The sequence below is a fragment of the Urocitellus parryii genome, chromosome 11 (genome assembly GCF_045843805.1).
Source record: "Urocitellus parryii isolate mUroPar1 chromosome 11, mUroPar1.hap1, whole genome shotgun sequence".
Classification (NCBI taxonomy): Eukaryota; Metazoa; Chordata; class Mammalia; order Rodentia; family Sciuridae; genus Urocitellus; species Urocitellus parryii.
The window spans coordinates 64,474,315-64,491,626 of record NC_135541.1 but is presented as its reverse complement, the minus strand read 5'-3'; the positions used below and the strand labels follow the sequence as shown (position 1 = coordinate 64,491,626).

Here is a 17,312-nt window from a genome sequence, read left to right as displayed (position 1 = left end):
GCTGCCTTGGAAAGACTATGGGAATCTGAGGATAGATAATGTTTCTTTTGTTACCACCTTTCCCATTTACAGTTCGAAACAAAGTGTTACTTAAGTTTCAGACACTTCATAAACTTCCTAATTGGAGCAATTTGGAGTGTCTTTTTGAACCCACTCACTATCTATACTATTTCCTATGTCTTTTTATTCTCACCTTCCGATTTTTTTGTTCTCTGGAGAAACTATTTCTACAGGACATTGAATTATGATGCTCTAAAATAGGAACTCTTGAGGAGGAAGAAGAGGGCAACCCAGAGAGTCCATCAATTCTCTGTAAAGATTTAATATGTGGGAATATGAAATTCTGCCTGGAGAGAAAGTCTATTGCTTTTATCAGAATTAAAGAAAATAATCAGGGCTGGGGTTGTGGCTCAGTGGTACAGCACTTACCTAGCATGTGTGAAGCACTGGGTTCGATCCTTAGCGCCATATATAAATAAATAAAATAAAGGTCCATTGACAACTAAAAAAAATATTTAAAGAAAATAATCATGACTCTGGAAGGCAAATAAAAAAATCTTTGGTTAATTTTGATAGCTAAAATTGATTGTTGGGGGTGGGTAAGAGAAGGAATGAGATCTACTTGGATGATTCAGTTTATAAAAAAGACAAATTCACTTATAGATCCATGTATTTTTTATAGCTAAGCATTTTTAAGGCTTAATTTTCATTCTATGGTTTTGAAGAGACTTTAATCTTTAATCCCTAAAGAAGTAACCAGACAGAAGAAATCAAAGGATACACTAGAAATAAACTAAAGCAATGCTTTATTGCAACCACAAAGCACCAATTCAACAAGGCATTGACACACAGGGATTGGACAGTGTCTCTTTGAACAGAGATGTAGCAAGCCCACTTTTTCAATTTTTTAGGACAAGTACTCAAACCAGGAATCAAATAAAGAATCAGACAATTAAAAAAATATTCCAGCATCATGAAGGAATATATATAAAAATATTCTGTACTAATAACAAGGCTTTTATCTATAACTCTTGGCAATTTTTTTCCAGAAACAAATTATTATAAATACTAACCATAAAGTAAAAAAAAAAAGCTTTCGAAATAAAGAATCAATATAAGCAAATCTATGCAGAAAATACCATTACCCATATGACAGCTAGCTGAATACGGATGGATGTCCCCACTACACAACAGAGTTTCTCTATTCAGAGCTGTGACTCTGCTCCCAAAGGGGCCAAGATGCACCTCACTTCAAACATCGCATGTAGCAAATCCCAGTGAAACCTTAATAAGGTCAAGTGGAGGACCCTCTATAAAAAAAGGGTGTTGGCAAATCCATCCAAGTAACACCAGCTCTACAGAGCAGAGGAGTTCAAGGGAGACAGTGATCCCTTTCTATTTTTTCCCCCTCCCCAAGTACATGTGCTTTTACTCTAAGTCTGTAACCCAAAGATGCTTATTCCATTAAAATATTTTTAAAGGAATTTTGGGAAAGCAATCCATGAAGAAATGGAGAAGAAAATCCTTGATTTCAAAACCTTTGTGGGGAGGGGTATCTAACAGTATCAAAGATCATTCTACTTGACGAACTCCATAAGGAAAACCAACTGTGTATACCTTGTCCCTGCTCCTCCTGGCTGGTTTCAGGCCAGCCGATGGATTGCCTAGTCTATCCAATAGGATAACGTTTCATTTGATTGAAATTCTTTACATATACACATGTATGTATTCTGTTTACAAAGTTTCATTACATGAAACCAAATTATGTCACTGTATATTTTTTGAGGTCCAAGACCCCAAATGACTGCACTAGGAAGAGCTATTCTTCAAGTGCTTAGTCTGCAGAGGTTTTACGTGATATTCATAGATTTTCAGAGCAGGCCCCAATTTTAACTGAAGTCCTGTCAGCACATCATTCCTTGTCATCAATAGCAGGGATTTTCCATCAATTTCCTACAATGGAAGCAGAGGATAAAACCAATATGTAAGTCTAAAAGTTCAAGGATAATGAAGAACAAAGGAAGCTCAAACACAAAAGTCATACCAGTTGTCCCCAAGCTAGCAACATTGCTTTTTTTAGTAGTGCCAAATGCAAAAATCATAGGATCTTCTATTTTTATTTTTTCATCCATCACTTTTATTTTGGTATTAAACACAATCCATAGCTGATCTTGTTTTCAAGATTACATAACAAATTTTACATCTTAAAAACTCATGGCAAAACACACACACACACACACACACACACACACACATTTCATGGCAAGTTTACAGCATGTCCCCTTTAAGGACCAAAGATGTTACTTTTGGAAGTTAGGAAAGGGTGGTATGGCATTTGAACTCTGACTTACTTACAGACAAAGCTGATGTTCTTTTAATAACCTCTTTCTGATTCTCTTGATACTGAGAATTAAGTATATACTATCTAACTGGCCCAATGGGGTCTAAAGTCTTAGCTGTCTGGGAATCTTGTCAATTTCAACAATGAGCACTAGTAAAATGACATCTTCTAGGAAGTTGTTTCTACCCATTAAAAGAATCATTCTGTTTTACCCCAAAACCAACCTCTCCATTCTGAGGGTTTCTACCACACTCCAACTCAATAGATCCTCAGGATTCCAAATAATATAGTGAGGGGTGATGTCCTGCCAGCTGAAAATCAGCCCTGTTCTGCTGAGTCTGTTCCTCCCATCCTGTAGTACACAGTTAGGTGCACTCCACTCCAGTCATTCTGGAGACTATGAAGCTTTGGGGTAAAATTAAAATGGCCTTCTCACCAACGAGGAAGCACAGAAAAGTGTCTAAAAGCCCTAAACACAGAAAGTGTCTGGAAGATTCTAGAAAGGAAACATTGAGACTTCTGACTGCCATCTTATATTTGTTATTGTTTACTGTAGAAACCTTAAACTGTTAAGAATCTGAGTTGGTTCTTAACAAGGTAGGGTCAGAAGGTGGACTGGCAGTCTTGGTATTTTTGTTTATGATTTCACTCACATACTCCTGTACTTACCTGGATCAACAGACAAGGGAACACGAGGGGACACAGTATGCAACAGCACTACATGAAACTGTGACTCTGTTTTTACCAACCTCAGGGAAGCCACTCCTCCCAACCCTTTTGTGTACCTTGCCAGGGAGTGAAGAAATGTGCCTTGGATGCTTGAGAGTGTAGGAGTAACAGCTCCAGGTTAGGGGGCTGTAGGAAAACCCACTCTGTGACTTCAGGCAAGACTCCCTTTCTCCTCTTTCTCCTCATGTGGTGATGTGGGAACCCGGGGTTTCTGACAGGTTTCCATGAGACTGCTCTTGAGCACATACCCTGAGCCAGGAGAGACAGAAATGCATGCTGTTCTCCCTTGAACCATGCTCTACAGGGCTGTGGTCCTCTTTTACTTGTCAACTGCCTAGCACGAACTAGAACTGAACAGGGAACTCCTAACTGGTCTACACTGTTTTTGAGTTTGGAAACATTTATTTTGTTAGCTATTAGTAGACAAAATGTCTTGCATTAATTTGTGAGATACAACTATTCAAAACACTACCAAATTAAAAAAAAATTGCTTGCTATGGCAAAAGTGGAAAATCACTAAGGACACAGGAACTGACTCTCATGATTAAGCTCTTTCTCTCTCCCTCTCCCTTTCCATTAGTGAATCCTGTAAGTTTAAGAAGGAATTTACTGTCTTTCAGTTTCTCATACTATTGAGAAGTGATTTTTTTTTCCCCTGGTGCCTCTTATTTGACTTTACATCCTTCTTCCCTCCATCCCTCTATCCATCTCATTATCTTCCACATCTAGAAAAACTTCTTATTTCCTCTCTGGCCCTGGTGTTACCTGTAGAGGAACTCCTGGTGCCTGGAAATCACAGTGGCCAACCTGAAGACATGGTGAGGCCACAGGAACCTGAGTCACAGGTTCCTGCAGAGCTGGTGCTCTGTCCTGGGCACTGATGAACACTGACCTGGAGAAACCCTTCCTGCTCTCCATCTTTTCATTGCTGGTGATTGCTTATACACAACACTTCTACATATTTTAAACAGGCTTCAGGAAAGAGGAAATTTCTTCACTTCTATACAAGAAGAAAACTTCCTTTACTAACAAAGTGAATTTTTGAAAAAATCTTTTGATTAAAAAAAGTCCTTCTACTGCTCAGCATTTCTGTCAAAACCAAGTATGTCTGTGAAAATTGCTGAAATTTGAATTTTACTTAACATAAAATGGAAAACCATGTTTTATGCTCCAACTTGATTATCCCTTTTTTCAGGAAATACACTGCAGTTCACCTCAAACCAGAGCTGGTAGAAGGAAGCTCCATCTGGAGACGTTATTATAAAAAAGTTGAAATGTATATTGTTAATTCATCCGTATGAAAAAAATCTCCCTTCTTAAACCATGACTATGCAGCTCAGATGAATGAGGGTGGAATATAGCATAATGGAAATGTAAGCTTCCTAGTGGGCAAACCACAGCCTGAAGCCTGTCTCGGCAACTTTCTGTGGGCCTGAATCTTCCCTGAGCCTCAGTTTCCTCACTCATAGAATGAAAATAAAACCCTGAATAACACTCTTGTGATTAGAAATGATTGATGTAAAGTGCCTAACACAGTGCCTGTCACGTAGGAGGCTCCCAGTGAGTCCTAAGTAGAGATGTATGGGCTTTGAAAGAAATGAGCTGTGTTCTGAATCCAAATCCATCTTTTGCTTCCTGTCTTCAAGTTATGGGCCCTTTGCCAGAGGGAAGCAGGCATATTCCTGTTCAAGTTCAGAAAATTTATTGCAATTAAAATGCTCAAAAACTACATAAAATATTTTTCTAATAAAAATTGCACACATAGGAAAGTTCTTTAAGAAAACTAATAATTTGTTATATAACTCCTAAAAATGATTATGATTGCAAATGAAATCTAAATTTTGCCAATCATCATGGTGTACTGGAATGAGCTTGGCCCTGGAAATTGGAAGACAGAGATTCTAGTGCAGACTCCATCAGTAATTTTCCATAAGGAACAATTCCTATGGATCAAAATATGGTCATTAATACAAATGGAAGGGGCTGAAGTGCAACCAACTCCAACTGAAAGGATGAGGGCGGGGGAAAAAGATCCCAAGATTTTGCATGTACATACATGATGGTTAAAGGCAAAAACAAAAATATAATTCATATCTTTAGATTCCTGTGTTAATAGATTCTCATCTGTTAGCTTCAGAGACACTTGTTACGGTGATTCTGTCTTCAAGTGAGAGTGATATTCAAGTTCCTGTTAGGCCATAAAATTAAAAATGCTTGCATAGTACTCATGCATTGAAGTAAGGTTTAGAGATGAAAGATTTAAATTTCCAGTTAGGATGAGACCCCAGATTTTAAAATAAATGAGTAGTTATAGCTAAGTAGATAAGAATGTGCTTTAGAGTAGAATCCTATTTTACTTCTTATTAGGTGGGGCCTGGGACATGTTATTTAATCACTACAAGCCTCAAGCCTCATTTCCTTATCTACTTGATGGGGGGAAAGCAGATACTGAATTTCACTGTGGAATGGATTTCTGAGATAACACATGTGAAATAGAATTCCAGACACAGCTGAGATATTAAAACTAAGAAAAAAGCATATAAAAAGCTTAACCCACTTACTTTTCACTCTTTTTCTCTACCAGAATTAACCTATCCCTAGAAAACTCTTTGAATTGAGCCTGAGTGTGATATGGTCCTCAAGAAATGCATAGGAAGAAAGTTGAGGTGGGAAGAGAAGAAGCACAGAGAGAGGATAGGAAAGAAAAAGAACAGCTGTCGAGAAAGTTGACTGGCGGACAGCAAGGTAGAGGAGGAAAAATGTTGAAGATAAAGATGATGGGGCTTGTGAAGGAGGGCCCTGCAGCTGACTCAGAAGCCTCATGTGTGGTAGTGGTTTAGGTACTGTCTCTGATAGTGTGAAGGGAAAGAACCAGAAGTCTGGGCTAGAGTGAAACTGTGCTGCTTACTAGTTTTTTGTATCAACATCTGATCTGTTACCTCCTTCCTTCGAAATGAGAGGTTTGGACTAAGCTGACCTCTGTCCACTCTAGTTTAGCACATGCTCAGATTTTAAGTCTGTCTTTGATAAGCTTCATATGATACACCAGCCTCATATGACATTTCCCATTACAGAATACAAGAGCAATTCCTTACCAATGAGGTCGAGGAATCTGGTGAAAAAATCTTTCTTTTTCCACTTCAGTCTCTCTCCTCACATGTTCTACAACTTTCCGTGTAACAATTCTCTTGCCATTCACCATCTGGCTGCAAGTGGTAACCAGTTTGAAGTTTCCCATTCCACTGCTTACAAAGGGTACAAATGTCTCAGAGGTAAAGGGATTCGATCTGGAGCCCACAGATACAAAAGTGGAAAATCCTGTGTCCAATATGGGGGTCACATCAAAGAGACAGGAGTGAAATCTCCTAGCCCTATCATTGTGGCCAAGAGAAAAATAGTCTGAGAAGTGGTGTTCATCTTCAGAGTCATTCTCAAAGACATGGCGTGGCCTCTCAAAGCGCGGTTCTTCCACCGGATGTTCCTTATATCTGCTGTCTCTTTTGATTTCCTTTTGGAAGCAGTTCTCTCTGGACCTGTCATAGTCACTGCGTTTCCTGGGATCAGACAAGATCTCATAGGCCTCTGCTACTTCTTTGAATCTCTCGGCAGCAGCCTCCTTGTCCTCTAGATTCTTGTCTGGGTGTACCCGCAGAGCCAACTGGTGATAAGCCTTCTTGATTTCAGAGGAGGAAGCATTGGGAGACACCCCTAATACTCTGTAATAATTCACCATGGTTCTTCAAAACAGTCTTTCCCCACCAAAACCCTGGATTCATTTCCCGAAGAATTTCCATATAATTTTGGAAAGGAAGGTGGTGGACTATTCAAGTTTACACCTTTGACTCTTTTCACATAGTTCTTGGGATGAAATCTTCTGGGGAAAAATGTCTCTGGGGTGTAGGGATCCTCTGAATGTCCCACCCTCTCCCTCTGGCCTCCACAGCTCACCATAGTGGGTGACTATGAGCTCAGAATTCTAAGACAGCAACTCTCACTGATGCTGTACTGTGCTGCTTTTCTATTGGTGGGAAATTTAAGATAGATAATACACATATTGGGGAGGCTCTATGTTATTTAAAAGTAAACATACACTCGCCCCAATAAGCACAGAGTGGCTTGTCAGCAGAGAGAAACTATTTGTGTGGCTCAAAAGTCTTTACCTCATTTGTTAGAGAAAGTTACAAGGCAGATGGGTCTTACACTGAAATCAACTCAATGTCTATGTTGCCTCACTGAGGGGCCAATGTCTTCAATGACTTCATGGGTGTCACACTTATTTTTAATATTTACTGCTAGCACAGAGTGGGTGAAAAGGGGGCTGCATTATATTTTTTAAATCTTGTACACATTTCTCAGGAAGGAAAAAAGAATAAAACTCTATCAAATGAAGAACTGGGTCACAAGACTAATCTAGGTAGATATAAAAAAAGATTGAGGGAGTAGAATTGGAAGTGAACACTTCGCATATATTAAATAATGCTTCTTTGGTTGAACTGTTAAAGTGAGCCTTTTTGTAATTTACCTCTGGATGTAAGTAGCAGCATCAAATGGTAAATGCTTTTTAAAAAATTTGCTTTAGAACCCTAATGTAGCAGGAGCTGCTGGTTGTTCTTTTTACAGGGCACACAACTTCACATTTCCCAGACTTGTTTGTTTCTTGGTGTGAGGCCTATGACTAAGTTCTGGCCAATGAAATGTGGTGGTTTGAAGCAAATGTCTTTCAGGCCTGGACCATAAAACCACCTACACAGGCTCCTCCTCCTTCTTCTTCCTCACATCAACTGGTGTTAGTGTACAGATGATCTTGAAAACTGCCAGTTAAAGATGAGAGATCCTCCAGCAGCTTGGCTCTTTGAGTTACGGTGAAGCAGAACATCTCTACTGACTACCTTGGATTATTTATATGAGCAAGAAATAAACTTCTATTAGAGTTACACCATTATACATGTTTTATCTACTTGTGACATCTTGGCCTGTTCTGATACACCAACTATTTCAATAATTTTACCTTCATTTTTAGAATCTACTCCTAATATGTCATCAAGAAAAGTCCTACCTTTGCAACACTAAATGTCCAACATCCTGTCCCACTGCTTCCCCCTGCCTTCTCACTCTCATGAAACCCATCTTCTCATTTCAACCTCCCTGTCTTCAGGGTTATGAGTCCCTTCTTACTTTTGTTTGCATCAGCCCCATGATTCAACATGGGGTCCATTCTTCTACTACCCTCTAAAATATCCCTAATTATACCACAAATACCCCATCCAGGTGGAGTCCAGTGAACCAGTCCCTCTAAATTCTACAGCAAAACAAATAAAACCAAAAAACCCCCAAACCAAAGCAAATAAATATAAAAAACCATGAAGAGAAAACACTGTATATACATTTGCAGTATGCAACTCTCTGCTGTCAGTATGACATATCAACAGTTCTTTTATTTATCCTTTGTCATCTCCCTTTCCCTTTCCACTTGGTGTCCATTCTTAATCTTCACTACCTCCTCTATTTCCTCATTAAACCCCTACCTATCCCTCACCACTCTAAGGAGAGTGCTTTATGTGTAGTAAAAGCAAAACAAAACAACAACAGTAAAAGAGGCTGTCAGCAACTCCCTTAATGTCCCTGAGGACAAGAAGCAAGTAAACAGAACTGAAAGGATACTGGTTAGATATAACCAAGCTGCAAATTGGGAAACAATGGTTGGAGAGAAAGGGTTGGGGTAACTGTATAAGTTCTGGAAAGAATCTGAAGGCCTGAGAAGTAGCATCAATGTCTTAGCATCTAAGGGCAAGAGAAGATGAATGTCCATGGTCAAATGGAGTGAATTCTCCCTTCCTCCACGTTTTTGCATAGTGGGGGCCGATCAGATTGGATGTGCCCACCCACACTTATAGGATAAGTCTTCTTTATTTAGTCTTTTTTACTGATTCAAATGCTAATCACCTCCATAAACATCCTCACAGAAAAGCCATCTGGGCATCCCTTAGCCCAGTGAAGTTGACACATAAAAGTAATCATTATACAAGGGCAATCTTAGATCTGTAAACATATTCACCTATGCTCCCAACTCAGAGGAAGATACTGTTTTGATTAGTACTAATTCCTTCATATTCTTTTTTAAAATAAAATATTTGAATATTTTATTGATCAAATTAACTCATCATGTATATTATGGCTGGCATTACCTACAAAAGAATTTTATAGCAGTAAAATAATATGAAATATATTATTTTATATGAAATATATTATTTTATCATTTTTATAAATAATATGAAATATATATTAGTAAAATAACATGAAATATACCAAGTTAACCATTTCTAAGTATTCAGGAGCATTTATTAACATTTATTATGTTGTATAGTCATCACCACTATCTCTTTTTTAGCTTTTTAAGTTACCCCAATCAGAAACTCTATAACCACTAATCAATAACTCTTTCCTCCCAATAGCTCTTGATACCTCTAATTAGTTTGTGTCTCTAAGAATTTGCCTCTTTTAGATATTTCATATAAGTGGGATTTTATAATATTTGTCTGTCTTATTTAACTTCACATATGTTTTCAAATTTCACCCTTTTATAGCATATATCAGAACTCCATACCATTTTATGGTTGAATGATATTCCATTTTAAGCACATACCACATTTTGCTTACTTATTTGTTCATGGACACCTTTGATTATTGTAAATAATGTTGCAATGGCACAGGTGCAAGTACTTGAGCCATTCTTATAAATTATTTTGGGTGGAATTGCTGAATCATTCAGTAATTCTGTTTAAATTTTTGAAGAACTGCCAAACTGTTTTCCAAAGTGGCTGCATCATTTTATAGTCCCACCAGCAAAGTACAAAGGTTCCAATTTCTCTATATTTTTGCTCCTCATACTCTTTTGATCTCATCCCTTTCCATAGCCTTAGGAGGTTTGCTTCATTTAACTGTCCTCAATTTTCTGTAATTTTAACCTGCCCAATTCTTCTGGCTACTTTCCTGCATGTAAATAAGTCTGGATGTCTCTACTCTTGGAAAAGAGCTCTCACACCCACAGGACCCCACAGCCCCTGCCTCTCCTTCACTCATCTGCATTCCACCCACTTCTCTGCTGGAAGGGATGGGTCCTCTGCACTCCTCCCACCAGCTTCTTGGAATTCCACTGCAAACTTCACCATTGCTCCCAGACCTCACTGTACTTGACTTTTGGGATATATTTTGAACTTGATTGTTTCATTTTTCTTGGAACTGTCCCCTTCAGAGGTTTCTACAAAAACCTTTCATTACTGATTCTCTTCCCACTTCCCTGAAAGTTCTCTCTCAGTTGCTTCTTTACCTTTTCTCCAAACAATGAAAACTGTGGCAGTCCTCAGGTGCTGTCCCTGGCCCTTTTCCCCTCACAAGTGCCTTTCTCCTTTACTCTCTTCCTGTGGCTGACAATGACTCTCATATTTCTGTATCTAGGCTTCACTCTTCCTCTCAGCTGTCTGATAGATAGCTTCACTTAAATATCCTACAGACCCTTGAATTTAACATGCCCCATCCTATCTTCCCTTTAAGAACTTACCATCACAAATATTCAGGTTAATCTCACCACTTTACAACCACCCAATCTGGAGACTTGGCAGTCATCCATGCCTCCTCCTTCTCCCACCTGTGGCACCGGGCTCAGTTCTGTAGCTACCGCAGAGAATGAGACATGACAGCTTTTCACTCTCCATTGGCATGATTAACAAAAAATATTTAACCTTCTTCCCCAAACAGCCACACATCATTTTGGTCATCAGACTGCATACATGATTTAGTCCCCATAAGATTGTATTTAGTTATACTGCCTAGTGATCCTAGTGACCATGGCCATCTTACTTTGTGCAAGTATATTCTATCACGTTCGAATAATGATGAGATTGGCTAATGAGGTATTGCTCAGAACTTATCTCCATCATCAAGTGAAGCATGACTGTACTTTCTAACATTTTTTCTCTTTTGAATTCTAATGGGACCATTCAGCTTCTTTCCTGCCTTCAGGTTCCTTCCTTGTCCTCTGAGCCACTCTGTGAATCTTTAAAAAATGTAAGTCTCAGCACAGAACTCCCCACTTAATATCCTCAGTGATTTACTGAAGCTTCTCAGGTAGTTTTGTGTTAGGCAATCCAAACTCTGTTATCTGCACTGCTTATTTTCAGTCCTACCCATGACATTCTCTGTCCCATGGCTACTACTGCAACTCGGAGTTCTCAAAATAAAACCTGTTGTTTCAGGTCTCCCTGCCTTTGTATTTGGTTCTATCTCTGCTAGAATCTTCTGTGTGTCCCTCATATGGTTCCCATATCTTTAATGATTTTATTAAAGTAAAATAATGCTCAGAGTAACAATGATTAATATGTTAATGACAATGGTTAATATGTTAATATTAACAATGATTAATAGTTTTATATCTATTTTAATGACTATTACAAAAACTATAGCAACTATAAAAACAAGTGAACAAGTAAAAAAGCACCACACACCTGGCTGTCTTACTATGTATTATAGCTGTTTTAATTTCAAATGAATGATTTGAACAACCACTTGGGTAGATTAGTTTATAGGAATCTATTCTATTTCAATAAAAAATTCAAAAGGCTCTTTCCTTATCCATTTTGTTTTCAACTCTTGTAGCTACTTTCTAATTGTTGGCACTACCAATCTGCTTGCTACTTTAACTTTTTTCTAAATATTTATGGGCTGGAAGGGCACATCAGTGGAGTTTGAATCTCCACATTCCCTGTTCATCATGCTATAAAAATATTTTAAGCATTTCGGTAGCCTTCAATTGTTAAGAAATGCCAGGCATCAAAGCACCTTGAGTTAGGCACAGTGGCATACATCTGTAATCCCAGGGGCTTGGGAGGCTGAGACAGGAGGATTGGGGGTTCAAAGCCAGCCTTAGCAAAAGTGAGTCACTAAGCAACTCAGTAAGACCCTGTCTCTAAATAAAATACAAAATAGGGCTGGAAATGTGGCTCAGTTGTTGAGTGCCTCTGAGTTCAATCCCCTGTATCTGCACCCCCTCCCCTTGAATATCTTCAGTACGGGCATTATTAAATGCTGATAAAGCTATTAGAGTTTTCCCCAATGTGTAAGGTTTTAATTGGTCTAATTCAGAGCTAGATTTATCATGAAGCTAATGAAGCTCAAGTTTAATAATTTTTAATTTGAAATTTTGTAATTTATTTTTCAAATTAATTACAGGGCTTTTAGAATCCTATAAACTTAAGGCCCTACAAACAACTTGGCTCTGTCTCTGGTATAATTAGAAATATCCATTTAGAGTCACTACAGTTGAATTCAATCTGGGTATGACCTAGGACACATTGCTCAGTGTTGTTCTGATTGGCTTACTACTTAACTACTCTATTTTGAGGTGCTTAGTGTTACTTGGCAATTTATAATAAGAAGAAATTTTATTTCTCCTTATTAAGTCAATGACTTCAGAAATTTATCTAAAGTTAGCAATAAGCCACTGTAAGGAAACCCCAATCTTAGTGTTTCACATGAACAACCTAAACACTCATTGGGCATTTCAGAGTAAAATACTGTTCTTACTCATGTGGGTTGAGGAAAGTGAGGGTTCAATAGGGTTAAATTAATTTGTCACCTTCAGTTGCATATTATTTTGTTATGATATTCTGAGAATAAAATGATCTCAGAGACACAGATTGTTCTAGAAATAGGATCACTGATGTCATTCACTGGTAAGTACAAGATATTTAACAATCTGAACCATATGACAGTGACTGAATGACAGATCTCTATCTTCCATCTTCACATATATGCTGAGCGTGTGAGTCAGACGGATTGAGGCATAGAAATAAACTGACACTACAGTGGGGAGAATTGTTTTCGTGACTTGCAGTTAGGTTCAATTTAAATGGTGATTACTCTAGAATGCTACAATTCCTCATCTGGTAACTAAAAGCACTGTCAATGTAGATGGCTTTACGCCAGAGAAATTTGCTCATTTAGCTTTCAAAATTTGACAAAGTAAATCTTATCCTAAATTTTCTCTCTGAGGAAGGTAGAGATGCTTTTGGATGAGAATAGTCAAAATGGTCTTTCCCCAAAGCTTTTAGGAAAGTAGGATTCCTGAGGTAGCCTTGTTTATTGAAAACTAGATGACCCATACCCATGAGCAAGTGCCAAATTTTCAAGATCTGTTCACAAAAACTCTACTGTGTCTCAAGTGGGTTTTGTGTCTTATGCTGTGCATTGGAAGCATGCTTCATAAGAGCCAATTCCAAGATTATACCTTTGACTCCTAAAGCAGAAGCTCGAGCAATGTTCCATCTATTTATCTCAATATGCACTTTATAAAAATTTGGATCTTAGAAAGGCAAACTCCTCAGGCAATTGGAAGAAAGTAAGCCATGCATCCTGACTCCCTTCATGCCTTTTTTCCCCTTCAGAAAAGTCTGTCTGCCAGAAGACACTTGGGAAAACAGCTACTGTACCACAGTGTCCATGAGAAAGAGAGATGGTGCTGACCATACTGGTATCATTGCCTTCTCTGGGAAGGGCTCCTGCTGCCTCCTGCTGTTATGGGCCAGTGAACCTTTTGGGGCACTATGTTAGTGAGCCTAGTAGGCCAGAGTCCCCACATGGTGAACAACTACAGCCCTTGGGTTGGTTACAAACCAACCCAAGGGGGAACAACATTACTGGTTATAAAAGGGAACTATCCAAAACGGTAATATAGCTTGAAACAAATATTATTGACACTGGGTCATCAATGGGGAGTTAAGCAGGAACTTATGCCTTCCCTCTTAATAATTCCTTTGGATTGTAACTGTTGTGTATACATAAGGTTCAAACAAAGTTTGCCAGAAAATTTGATAGAGATAATTGTGCCAAAGTAGGAAAATTAATAGACATAATTGTAATGTGGTGGCTGGATGCCTGGACAGGGAAAAGGAAGTCAGGGAAAGATCACCAGCTGAATCTAGCTGCCAGCCTATACAATAGGAACTGGGGACACCATGCATGTCCTTCAGACAAATCTTGCTCAACAGCCTCATATCTTCCAAAGGGACATACTGCTAGAAAGCCATATCTGAGTGTGGTTGTTATGCAACATAGTATCTAATAATATCTGTGAAGCTATATCATTAAGATAGATTCTCTCCTGAAAGTCAGCCTACTTAACAGTGGACATGTTTGACATCAGTGTCAGTATCTTGGTTAGTATGGGATGCTATATCAAGACAGCATAGACTAGATGGCATAAACAACAGAAATTTATTTCCCACAGTTCTGGAGGTTGGAAGTCCAAGATCAGGGTTGCCAGCATGGTTGGGTTCTTGGTGATGGGTCTCTTCCTGGCTTGCAGACGGTCTTTCACCTTTTTATTGTATCTTTACATGGTGAAAAGAGAGAGAATAAGCTCTTCTGCTTTTTTCAGAAGAGCACTATTCCTATCATGGTACTCTACCCTTATGACCTCATCGAGACCTTTTAACCTCCCGAACGCCCCACCTCCGCATACCATCACATGGGGGTTAGGTCAACCACATATGCATTTTGGGGTACACAAACATTAATTCCATTAGAAACTGCCATGAAATAATTAGCGCCCCATATCTCTGGCAACTGTATTGTGCTTTCTGCAACTCCACTTTTCAAATATGGCTTAGTGGCTGCCCTCTATCCCTGCTCCATTTGGGTCAAATGGCAAGGCAAAGCCTTCCCTGAGGGACTGTAGGATATGGCTGTTTTTATGGTTTCCCAGCTGCTGTACCTAGACATCTATCTGGAAGGATCATGCATTTAGGCTGGGGGTGGACTGCAGTCTTCCTGTTGGGATGTGTTTGGTGAGTCCATTGCCAGAAGACCCTCCTTTCCCTCTGTTTCCTTAATGGAAAGAGGGAAAGTAGTGAAAATTTCAGAGCAGGAGAAAGATATGGATTGCTTCTAGAGAATAATTCAAGACTCTTCACCCATTCCACGACCTTTCTATGAGAATGAGGGAACTTGAGCTTCTGGACCATGCATGCTTGTCTTGTATTCTGAAAATTCATTTCTCAGGCTCCTGAGTGGGTAACCTCAACACAGAAGCAAGATGATGTCCATTTACCCCTTGAATGATTCTGAATGAAATGTTTCCTTCTGCATCAGTATACCTGGTGCCAAAATGAGGTCATCCTTGGGAGAAAGGGCATGTTTCTAAGCCAAGCTCAGAGCTCGCCAGATCCATTTCTGAGATCGTGCACAGAATCTGCAAGGCCCAGATAGCACACTGTCTCCTAGTCTGGGATGTCTGCCTCAGAGGAGTCTGAGCAAAATCCCAGCCTGAAGAGGCTTTTGGGCATTTGGGAATCTGACCAAGAGACCTATTAGCTAAATATTTTTTGTTGTCACTGCTAACCTTTTATAATATTATTTAAATTTAATTTTAGAAGAGAGCTACTCAACTGCAATGACATAAAGGATATTATACCATTAAACAACAAACTAAAATTTGTTATAGCTGATCAACTTTCACTTTTCAACCTGAATTGTGATTTTCACCAGAATTTCATTGTAAAGATTTTTAAACATAAAGAAAAATTTTCAGCATTTTATATTGAACACCTATATCACCACCACCTAAATTCTACAATTAATATTTTCTTTACTTACGTTTTCATACATCTATCCATGTAGTCATCACTCTATTTTACTGTCAATCCATATTTTTATGCGTTTCAAGGGAAACTGTATATATCAGTATACTCGTCACTTTTCATACCATTGTTTACTATTTTTAATTTTTTTTACTTTTAAGGTAAATGTACATGCTGTGTAATACAGATATGACCCATTCACATATGTCAGTGCATATGCAGTGACCACAGCATATGCCTGTAATACAAACCCTTATCAAAGTACAGAGCATCACCACCACTCAGAAAGTTCCCTCACAGCCCTTCCCAGTCACTCTCCACTTCACCATTCTTGTCTTCAATTAGAGGCAAACACTTATTTTTTTTCTACTCTTGTATTCCTGTTCTGAAACTTAATCTAAATTAACCCACTCAGCATGCTGTGTCACAAACACTTCTTTCAGTGTTATGTTTTTGAGATTGACCCAAACTGTTGGATGTATCAGTAATTCGTTCCTTTTTGTCACTGGGTAGTATTCCATTGTATGAATATAACACAGTTTGTATGTTCTTTTTTTTTTGGAGTCTTCTAATATTTGAAAATTATGAAAAAAGCTGCTAAGTAAAATTTCTTTACAATCCTTTTTATAGATATATGTTTTCATTTCTCTTGGGTAAATATCCAAGAGTGGAATTCCTAGGTCATGGGGTAGATGCATGGGTGTTTATTTTACACCTTCACTAGCAATGTAGGAGAGTTCTGGTTGCTACACATCCTCATGAAAATTTGGCACTCTCAGTCTTTCTAATTTTAGTTCTTCTGGTGGGCGTAAAGCAATTTAAACTTCTATTTTGTCAAATTTCCAAAATAGCAAAAAAAAAAAATACATATGTAGAAGGATCAGGTTTGAAGACAACCCTAGTTAAAGAGATTGAAGTGTATGTTATTAGCAAAGTCACTTTATTTAAATTCAGGCCATACAATAAATAGCTTGAGAGAATGAGCAATGCTAAAGGGATGCAAAAGAAGCAGGCAGACATATTCTTCAGTGTGTAATTTTCCCAACTATACTATAATACTAGAAAAGTAGTTACTGCCTAGAAAACTGCAGCCTTTGTTGCTAGAGAAATAGGAACTGTGTTTCCTTAGAGCTGGCCTGGATGCACCATGAAGTGTCCTCCAATTAACCTCCTCCTGGTCAAACCTCTAGGAGGACCATCCCTGTAGAGCTGGCTCAGCCCACAAAGTGGAGTCATGAGTCACCCAGACTATTCTAAGAGATGCCTGTTCCTCCATCCCTCTCTCTAACACCAATCCTGGGTCTGAAAGAAAGGAATTAACATTTCTGAGCATCAACACTGTGCCAGAACCTCTTAGGAACTTTACATATCTTGTCTTTTTATCCTTATAACATCCCTACAGAATCCTGCACTATTTGACTCTACCTTGTTAAGCACATGGGAAGCAAATTACAGGAGGCTAAATGGTTCAGGGGGTGTTGAGGCCAGTAGTAAAATGTGCTGCATGTCTCTTGGTCAGATCTCTTGCTCGTCTCTCTCTTTTCAATTTTCTGATTTCTAGTGTTTGTCTGGAGGGTAGATTCCCTCTGCTGAGCCTGATCAGGCTTTCA

The 17,312-nt window shown here is 38.6% G+C and overlaps 2 protein-coding genes across 3 annotated transcripts in view; both read right to left on the bottom strand.

Moving 5' to 3' along the window:
- Positions 1-829: 829 nt before the first annotated feature.
- The window catches only part of Samd13 (sterile alpha motif domain containing 13), a 57,411-nt gene continuing 40,928 nt past the window's right edge, over positions 830-17,312 (bottom strand). For both annotated transcript variants that reach the window (XM_026406147.2, XM_026406148.2), the window contains exon 4: positions 830-1,953. In XM_026406147.2, coding sequence (XP_026261932.1) covers positions 1,810-1,953 — 144 coding nt within the window. In that variant the 3' untranslated portion in view covers positions 830-1,809. The remainder of the gene's footprint in view (positions 1,954-17,312) is intronic.
- On the bottom strand, positions 6,162-6,803 carry LOC144249124 (dnaJ homolog subfamily B member 8-like). The gene has a single exon (XM_077791323.1). The coding sequence runs from the start codon at positions 6,801-6,803 to the stop codon at positions 6,162-6,164; it is 642 nt and encodes a 213-aa protein (XP_077647449.1).

Coding starts and splice junctions, on each gene's coding strand:
- LOC144249124 (XM_077791323.1), bottom strand. CDS start 6,803: ATGGTGAATTATTACAGAGTATTAGGGGTGTCTCCCAATGCTTCCTCC.